This window comes from Perissodus microlepis, chromosome 6 (assembly GCF_051167445.1).
Source record: "Perissodus microlepis isolate ML-2025 ecotype Zambia chromosome 6, ASM5116744v1, whole genome shotgun sequence".
Classification (NCBI taxonomy): domain Eukaryota; kingdom Metazoa; phylum Chordata; class Actinopteri; order Cichliformes; family Cichlidae; genus Perissodus; species Perissodus microlepis.
The window spans coordinates 11,975,001-11,985,398 of NC_140466.1; the positions used below are offsets into that span (position 1 = coordinate 11,975,001).

The window sequence follows — 10,398 nt, forward strand, 5'->3', positions numbered from 1 at the left end:
TTTACATTTTCTACCTACAATCCAAAGGTAAGGTCTGTGAATTGCAGATGACAACTCTGCTGGATGTCATGTAACTTTAAAATGACATGATGATCCAGTGATCATCTCATGATGATGACTGAATCATTCAGGTCAAATATGGATTTCTGCTGAGGGACAGGATTTGTAATTATCTGTAATTATCTTGCTCAAGATGCTCAAGATGTTTACTCTATTCTCTTGCTCTTCATGGCCAGAGACTCCATGACAGTGAAGAAATTATGTGGTGTTTCTGTTTCCTCCAGTTCAGAGTTGGCACAGAAATCAGGAGGCAAGTAGTCCATAGGGTTTGAGGTGCCAATTACCCAGTTGAAGGTGCTGAAATTAAAAAAATACAAGTTTACTTGTATGACTAGGTTACCAACATCAAATTCAAAATTTACAGATGGAAAGCAGAGAATAGAACATCGTAACACTTCAGTGTCTTAACTTTTGCATGGTTCAGGGCCAAAAATCCAAAAAAAGGTCCTCATACATATGATTCTGTTTTCTACTGTATAATATAATAATATGATATGTGTTTGCATTATATTGTTAGACATACTGTAATTTAAAAAAAAATCCCTCTCAAATCTAAAATGGTTGCTGAAGTTGTTTTTAATATCATTAGCACAGTTTTTGTTCCATTTTGTCTGTTTTAGTTTTATATTACTGCGACAAAGTGGGTGGAGCATTTGCACACTTTAATACTCACCATTTGTCTTATGCGTGTTAATTTTACACACAACATTATATTGTTTTGTCTGCTTGTGCTTATTTGCTGTGGTTTGCCAATCCTAAGGTAACATTGCTTCACTTTGTGTGTGTGTTAAATTTGTGGTTAACATCAAAACAGTTGATCAAGTTAAAGGAAATACACACACATACATTTTCAAGTGTCTTTTATAGTGTTCAAATTTTTTTTTTATTTTTTCCCCAGGATCCATGCAGGTCAAGTATCTTGTTACTTTTATAGTGCTGCTGATGTCATGGTTGACATCACTGGGCCAAACCAAGTTGGGCAGGGGGGGAGGGGGAGGGTTTTAAATGGATTTGTTAAGAATATTTGAATTATTATTGAATTTTTAATTATTTATTTATAGGGAACCATTTAGCCATGAAAATGAGCTAGTGATAAATTACTGAGTGTTATGTGTTTCTCAGATGTTCATGTTGCTTTGTAGTTTTACTGGCTTACCAGCTATTGGTATATCTGGACTAATTGGCTGTGTAGACTTCAGATGGGGACAGGTGTGCTGTGTATGTTGTGTGCCTGTCATGTTGGTTAGTATATATCAATTTGTGGAGTTTCATTTATGTCTAAGTTTCATATGTCATGTAGAATACTGTAAATCTTATCTAATCTACCCTTTTCTCATAACTCAATTTTTTTTGCTGAGTCTGCCTACATACCTTCCCTTTACATTCGAGACAGACTCTCTTACAGTTACCTGACAGTGAGCCACCCAGATTGTGGAGTATAGCTTGTGAAGGACAAAGGGATGCAGCCGATCTCAGTAAAGACAGTTGAATAAAGGCCTGAAAACATAAAGTATAAGTTATATGTAAACAGGCTACCTGAGTGGCATAAATGTTTTTAAAAAAGTGTTATTTTACATTTACTAAATTCACTACTATTTCTTTTTATTTTGTCATAAATAGGAATTTACTCTTCTTGTCACTATGCTCGACATGCATGCACAGGCAAAGGTAATTTGGTCATTTAGTAGTACATTGGCTTAACCTAATAACTAGTAGGATCGAAAGGTTTATTGTAGCATACTGCCAAAAACATTTACACAAAAATTAATTAAAAATTTGTCTTCCAAAATAATGAAAATAGCACATAGCACTAGTGGTAGTATTCATGGCCTTTCAGCCTTAGAATTAGTATAGAACACATTTATTTTTGCTTCTTCTTACCATTTTCTGAAAGACTGACATACCAGGTGTTGGTTAGCACACCCATTCCCCAAGAGGAGGAGGAGCCCATGAACACCTGACCCATCAGTTTAGCATCAGGGGGAACTTGCATGGGAATGAAGCAGGAATCCAGCTTCATCTTCTTGCAAGAGAGTGTTTTCCAGTTGGACTCGTAATAGACCCCCTGAAAGGATGAACAAAGAGAGTGAATGCTCTTTGCCTGTTCACATCTTGGCTTGTATGCTGCCACTGTAGTATTGTAGCCAGCACGGTCTTATAATATGTTTGCATAAATATTTTTGTCATTTTATACTTTCATTTTATTTTTTTAAATGTCACACTAAGTTAAATTAGTTTTTATTCTAATGATTGGAATTCCGTTTATGTGTTAGGTAAGACAGAAGAAATGAGTAATTTGAATGACATTTAGATACTTTTTGAAGGGGGAGGGATCATTATGAAGGAAAAAAAAACACAAAACATCAACAGTTTAATGAGGCTTTACTACCTCTCTAAAAAGCATCAGCTGGTCCAGAGCAAAGTCCTGATTGTCACCAATTCCGAAGTTTTTAACTCGCATCCTCTGTCCCAAAGCATCATAGGTTATTAATCCCGTTGAGGAGATGAGTCCATCGCCAGTCATCTGAAAAGGAGAGATAAAAGCCAGTTTTATGCATGACCTAAACATTACTTAATGGTCATTTAATTATATTTAATCTGCTATGTCTTTAGTTTAAAGGTTTATATGATGCCTGACTGCACTACTGAGAAAAGCACAGAGAACTGTCTAATTGATTCACAGCAAGCAACTGGATATCATGTGTCCATCCAAGCAACAAAATCTTTATCTCAATGAAATTAAGTGTTTCTAGTTGTGAGAACTCATTTGAAGCAAATGATATCATCTTGTGAGCATGTGAGAAAGTGAATGTCTCAAACATATTTTCCTGAACTTGTCTCTAGTTAATGTCTAAAACCCAGGTACTAATGTTAAAACATATTTCAGTACAAGTTGAAGTACTTCAACTTCAGCTTATTGATCAGCTGACCTGCTGGTCTTTGTGGATCTACACAGCTGAATTCAACAATACATCAGCAGTTATTTCATAAGTTGTCCTGGCTGATTTCCATCCTTTATACTGACAGTAAGCTGTTTATGCTGTCTTCATATTATACTGTAATATGAAGACACGATCAGACACGATATACCACGATCAGCTTAACTTCAAATTCATTTCAAAACTTCTGAGTATTTTCATGAAACCTTTAAATAATGCATTCAGTCTACCTCAGATTGTTTTGCAGCATGTTTCACAATATGTAAAAACATAATGCCACACGTACAGACCCAATATTTGATTTACAAAAGTGAGGACTTACATGTAAACTTTGCATTTATCAAATACCACTGCAATATAGTGGTACCAATATTAATATAGCTAGCAACACACTGTGTGACAAACTGCACACACACTCATGTGTTTGGCTAGATGCTGATGTGCGGGCTAGGCAAACCAAGTATGTGACAAACCAAAGGTAACAAGCTTTTTTTTGAAAATGCGTGAACTAGAAAGTACAGATATTTGTTAAAAATGTAGGGAATAAAAATAAAAAGTTGTCAGAAAAATAAATACCAAAGAAAAGTACAGACACCTGAAAATTCTAGTTAAGTACAGTAATGAAGTATTTAGACTTCATTACTTTCCATCTCTGTTAAAACCTAATCCGTAACATATTAAGGCACAAAAAACTGCTCTGTTGCTGCATAATCATATTATTATGTGAGGAAATATTACATCCAACAGAAAAGGGTTCAGTTGGCATAAAATACAAGAGAAGTTTGCTTAACACTGATCAGAGCAATAGGGATGTACAGTAAGTTCCTAAAGATTATCTGCGGAGCACATCAGTGAACTCACTACAGTGAGCCCTCCACTCAGCAGCTCTGGAACGACTGTGGAACAGAAAGTCAAAGTCGTAAGCTTCATTTGTTATAACAATCTAAAATTGAATGCATAAATATACTCATTGGAGAACCTTAGCTTACTATACAAATTAATCTTGGCAGCCTAGTTTGACTATACCTGGTTTTTAACATAGATTAAAAAAATATGTCTGTGTCTCTGAGTAAAAATAACTTTTCTAACATTATGAATTCAGTTTTTTCATATTTCTGTTTCAGGCACATTTAGCAGGTCTCTTAACACAGATATAGACATCAGTTTGAGTATCTTGTTCATCTAAGTCCATACTCACCACAGGGTTTGGGGTATTGGGCGACACCCACTGCCAGCAAGAGGCTCAGGCAGGACAGCACACTGATGAAGCTCATGGTGAGAAAGTTGCAGAGTCGCCGGACCAGGAGAATCTGTGAGCGCTCTGGTTCAGGAAACACTTCCATATGAATCTGCTAACAGGAGGCAGTGCCCACATCATGTGACGTCAAGTGATGGCCTTGTGCATTTTCTGGACTATATACTTCACTAAATAATTAACAGTTGTACTTTACAGTTTATAAGACATGGCTGCTTTTAATGTTGAAGCCTAAAGCTCATGACTTAAACTGAAAATAAAATGCAAGTAGGCTATTCTAATATGCCTTATATTTTATCTTAAATTTACATATCTTTTGCAAAAAAAAAAGGGGTGTATAGAATGTCATTAAAGTATTAAAGAAAAGGTCCTTAAACTGAAAGATAAAAATTAATAATAATAAAAATGAACATTAATAGTATAGCCCTTTTTGAAGGTTATTGCAAACAATTAATCCTTAACCTATAATTATTTTGCGTTGCATGTGGAGACGTCCTCTTCAAAATTCTTCTTACAGTTTGTGCTATTCAAACCTGAAGATTCTCAAAAACAAATTTACCTGTAAATCATTAGTTAATGGGCTAAATGGCTCCAATCTTTTAACTGCAGATGTAAATATTCCCATGTTATACTAAATAACTCCACCTGCTTATTTCTCAGCCTTGATGACAAAAGCATATCTGAATGTCACACTGTGGCGAGTTCTTCAGGATTCTTTGGTTATGCACTTCTACAGGGGGAACTAAAAATTAAACAACTGACTCACTTAAAAGCATCAGTTAGTACAGACCAAAGGTCTCACCGGCGTTAAAAACTAACGTTTTTAACTTGCATACTCTAAAAGCATGATAGGTTATCAATCCTGCTGAGGTGATCTGCCCACTGACATTCTAGGTTTTGAATACCACAAGTGGCAACAATGATTAATACATCAACATTAACCAAAATACAAAAAGTAATGCTTACTTTATGTGTTGTGTCAATGCATACAGATTATCAGAGTATTTGTATAAAGACAAATATGATCGCCACCACTTTTCAGTGGCCAAATTGTAGCTGATTAATAATGTCATTATTTCAGATATTCCTCTAATGTTCAGAAATTCTAACTGTCACCTTCTTATTATTCTTCCCTACATAACAAAATCCACAATGACACTTTAATAAATATAATTTTTACTTGTTATTATTATTTATTTATTTTTACATGTGAGTAAGTGCGATAAATGACCCCCTTTAATCAGGGCATTACAGTTCACACAAGGCCAATTTCCAGTGGAAAGAGATTTGGGGGAAAAAAAAAGTATATCAGCATATGCATGTTCAACATATATATAATTCTGTCTTTACACAATTGACTCTCAAATTAGCAGAATGCATAGTGGTAAATAAAGAAGGATTATCAAATACTTTACCAAGAGAAATAGGTGAAAAAGCAGAACCTATTAAATAAATTGTATGCGTTACCGTCAGCGCTAAATTTCATATAAATAACAAGTAGCATTAATATAACAGCATGATTAAATGATCTTAAAATGCCTGTTGAAAAATAAATGAGGAAGATGTCTGGGGAATCAGCTTAAAAATTATGTTCACAAACAGTGAGATCTGTAAAAAGTCTTAAAAGTAATTTTTAAAAATATGGGTAAGGCAAGCGAGCAAGACAGAAGTTAAGCTCTCCTTGCAACATGGCAAATTGAACCTCCCCCACCCTCATTCAGATCTGGCGTTTGGAACTATTTTGGTTTTCATGTGACGTATGACCCTGAAGGTAAGCCCGTCGTGGACTAAAGTAAAACAGTATGTTGGATGTGCCACGCAATGCTCAATTACATGGGTGGGAACTAGTGCATTAGCCAGTTAGCTCGTTAACGTGTTGGCCGTCCAGCCCCATGCACGGGGCGATCCGCGGTAGCTCGTTAACAGAGATTTGCCGTGTTGTGGCGTTAACGTCATTTCAACGAGATTAACGCTGACAGCACTAGTGGGAACACAACGAATATGACTGCACATTTACTCAGACAGCATCCTAGTGCAAAGACAAGTGGAAGCAGACAAAAACAACAAGCACGCATGCTACAAACTTTACCCGAGTCATTTAGACAGCCGTTAGCACACGATTCTCCTTATGGGGACCTGATATGTTTAATATGCTGCTGAGAATATAGCCCAGAAGAAGCGTATAGTATAGCTTTTATTTTGGAAAGAGCCATTTCTCTGTAATAAACTCTCTTTTCCAAAGATGAGTGATTCCTCAATCAGATACAGGGCTTGCAAAATTGCTAGCCCGACGTCCCGGGGCTAGCGATTTTTCCAGTCGGGCCACCAAAATCTATCTCTGCCCTGCCCGTCGGGCTATCGTAGGAAGGAAAAATATATGTCAATGCTTTTGCATTCTTTCGGAAATGTAGCTGGGTAATTATGTCATTGGCATCGGTGAGCCACTGTCAATATGTGACATATTGAAATCACATTTGAATTTGCGCTTGTTTTTTGCTTTCACTTTGCAATCGCGCGAACTGTGTATAGAGAGCGACAGCACTGATTGGTGAGTGAGATAATTTGCGCACCAATTCCTCTGACATCGTCTTATCAATCGTTAGCTTACTATGCAAACATGACAAGTGAAATCTCCCGCAGCAAGCTTAAACGTGTGAGAGGTTGATCGCGCAGAGAATCGCTGAGCGTTATGCGAGTGCGTGTGTAAAAGCAGCAGGATATATATTTTAGTTCTGCTGAGCCAAATAAGACAGGTCAGGGTGAAGAAGTGACAGCCAAAGAAAAGCTTACCACAAAACGGAAAAGTTATGACAAATCAGACTATAAGGCAAAAAGAAAGTGCAGCTTTATGGTTTCATGGACAAAATAATTTCTGTGGCTGCAATATGAGAACTGCAATAGCTATATAACCAGGGGTGCACATAAGTGGTCCGCAGGTGCGCATTCGCTGTCAAAATAAAAAACGCGCACAAGATAAGAAGTTGCAACACGTGTTTGCGTACATAAGATTTTCTGGAGGAGGACAGACATTTGTTTAGAACTCTTAAAGATGTCGAAGAAGCAAACTCCTTTAAGCAATTACTTTGGTGTTCCTCCACCTCCAAAGAAATGTCAGAAGGAGTCCGAACCACAAAAGAAGCACGTATTCTCGGAAAAGTGGTTGCAGGAGGTGAGGTGGCTTCAAACAAATGATGAACGCACAGAGATGTGGTGCGGAATGTGCCGTGAAAATCCCACTCTAGCGGACAAAAACAGTGCCTTTTATATGGACGCAAACGCGCGTTGCAACTTCTTATCTGGTGCGCGTCTTTTATTTTGACAGCGAATGCGCACATGCGGACCACTTATGTGCACCCGTGTAAATAACATAATGTTCTGCCGGGTGTGTTGTTGGTTTTCCCTCGATTTCTGAGTCGACAAGCGCCTTTGTTACTGGGACCAGTCATTTTAAGAAAGGAAAGGCCCCCATTAGAACCCATGAGAAATGCAAGAAATGCATTATTGCTCAGTCTGCAATATCTTTCCCAGAACAAACACCAATTGCAAATAACATACTAAAAATAAACCTGAAAATCAGTTTAAAATAGCGTACTATATTGCAAAGAATGAACTACCACTGGCAAAATTTAGCAGTCTTTGCAAACTTCAAAAAGCCAATGGCCTAGATCTTGGTTCCACTTGCCTCTTACCCATGACTTCAGTGGAAATTTCAAATTCAGGATCTGACACAGACTGATTCATGTTCTACACAGTTCTTACAAGTTCATAGAAATTTCTGTTCAATTAGAACCAAGTATTTGAGTTGATGATTGTAATTTTTATACAATGTTGTAATTTGTTTTTCAACAATTTTTTGATTAATGTTTTGTTTCCTTTACAATATTATACTTTAATGTATAATATTGTAAAGGAAACAAAACAGGAAACAAAACATCAATCAAAAATTGCTCTCTTTTTTTATTCGGGCTACTTAAATTTATTTTGGGCTACCAAAAACTGAAGAGTTCCTGCCCGAAGGGCTACCAGGGATTTTGAAATTTTGCGAGCCCTGAGATATATTTATTTTTTTTATTACTTTTTTGTTTCAGCAACATTAGATTTTAAAACTGTACTTTTGAGTTAAAATATATATTTATAATTTTAATAAATGACAAATTAAAAAGGCATGAACATTTTTTTTGTATCGAAAAAATATCGAACCGTGACACCAAAGTATCGAACCGAACCGAACCGTGAATTTTGTGTATCGTTGCACCCCTAATATATATATATATATATATATATATATATATATATATATATTTAGTGCCAAATCACAACAACAGTCACACATTAAAGAGGACAGGTCAAAATCTAAATTTAAGCTACTCTTGTCTGGGGTTTTTTTTTTTAATACTTTTATTATTTATTTTGATTTATGGTATAATTGTAGAAAGATTTACTGAGTGTACATATTAAATAAAAGGGAAACCTTCATACAGATAAACGCCCACTACATGACCATTCAGAATATGGGTCAAATGGAAACAGCTGCCACTGACTACTGATAGTGATTAGAAAAAGTTGGAAGGTGCTCCATCTTTATCTTAGGACTGATAGTTGTTTACAGCACATAAAAAGGGGCATAATTTACAGGAGGTCACTGTGGATCAAATGTTTTAAATTGGTTAATATTAAATGCAAGCCAAAGTATTTATTTTATTAACACGCTGGCAGTTTGGTTGTTGATTCAGAACTTTGTTCCAATTTTACTCTCTACAGTTACCAGGGGTAACAAATACAAATCACTCAAGCACAAGCGAGCAAGTTTGAGGTAGTTTTACTTTACTTGTTTTTCTACTTCTGCTCCACTACAACAGAAGGAAATACTGTACTTGTACTTCCTACATTTATTTCACGACTGCAGTTAAAGGACATACACAACCAGTGATAAGAATATAAAATACGCTGAGTAGCTAATTAATTTAATCTCCCCCACAGATTATAGAAGTAAAACAATAACAATTAAGTGGGTAATGAATAATTAAACTTAGGAATACATGGCTATTATTTTAATAGCACTTTCTAGATGCAAACTGGCTGCTTTTTTGTTTTATTAAGCAAACAATTAAGAAATTATTCAAGAAAATATGCATAAATTTGATCCATGGTTAAAATCATTTAAAAGTTACAGCTAGATACAAGATTTCTCAAAATTGCATCCACCTGAACTACTGGAACAGTAATAAGTTATTGTATAAGTAAATAAATATAAATATTTATAAATATTTAATGATAACAGTCTTTAGACTGTTTAGATACATTTTTGCAACAATACACTTAAATTTATGAACATTTTCAGAATTTAGTTTTTATTTGAACCATGGCACTTGTACAAAGTGGTGAATATCGTTAGATTGTACTAAGCTAAGAAGCTATAACTGGTAGTATTTTAAGTAGATTCAATGAGTTTAGAGCTTCATGGACTTATCAACAGGTTTGTTAACTTTCCTTAGTTTTCAACACAGAAAAGCCAAAAAACAACACTGATTGTCATCAGTAGCTTCATGCTGTTATTATTGCTCGCTCCCTACTCTTGACTCGTACATATCAAGTTTGTCAAATTTTTAACAAAACAAGAAAACGAAAAAAAAAGTGAACTGCAGGGAAGAAACTTACCTGCATGTGTTCTCGAGCAAGACTGCCTTCAACTAATCTTGACCTGTGACTTTGTTCATGTCACTTAACATTAAGTTAAAGTAATTCTTTCAGCATATGTTGGAAAAATATGGTTGTTTAAAGTTATTATAAGAAAAAAAGTATTATAATACAAAAGCTCCACATTACAAACTATAATAAATGGACTTTTATTCGTCCTTTTTTGTTTGATTAACTTTTTTATTATTATTTAGTCACTTTAAAAAAAAAAACTTTTAAAGAAAAAACAAAAAACAATAGGATACTACAGATCTGCCAGTTTTGTCATGAAATGCTCCTCTACCTGATGAAGCAACCAAACATTTTTGCTGCAAATAAACTTCTGGTGTAGCCCAAAATCAGTATCCTTTTAAAATAAGCTGAAAATCACAGCTAGTAGACAGATGTCAGACAAGTAAATCTCATAAAAACAGTTTGATAGACAAAAACAATACAGGTTACACATAA

At 35.3% G+C, this 10,398-nt stretch overlaps 1 protein-coding gene across 1 annotated transcript in view; it reads right to left on the reverse strand.

The window, feature by feature from the left end:
* LOC146385195 (ependymin-like) overlaps positions 1 to 4,366 on the reverse strand; it is a 4,420-nt gene extending 54 nt beyond the window's left edge. Inside the window, exons 1-6 of the mRNA XM_084929969.1 lie at positions 4,198 to 4,366; positions 3,861 to 3,895; positions 2,450 to 2,584; positions 1,942 to 2,125; positions 1,470 to 1,557; positions 1 to 357 (exon numbers count right to left, since the gene is read on the reverse strand). The exon at positions 1 to 357 is cut by the window's left edge and continues 54 nt beyond it. Of these exons, the coding sequence (XP_084786095.1) occupies positions 207 to 357; positions 1,470 to 1,557; positions 1,942 to 2,125; positions 2,450 to 2,584; positions 3,861 to 3,895; positions 4,198 to 4,342 (738 nt within the window). The 5' untranslated portion in view covers positions 4,343 to 4,366 and the 3' untranslated portion in view covers positions 1 to 206. The remainder of the gene's footprint in view (positions 358 to 1,469; positions 1,558 to 1,941; positions 2,126 to 2,449; positions 2,585 to 3,860; positions 3,896 to 4,197) is intronic.
* Positions 4,367 to 10,398: the final 6,032 nt, after the last annotated feature.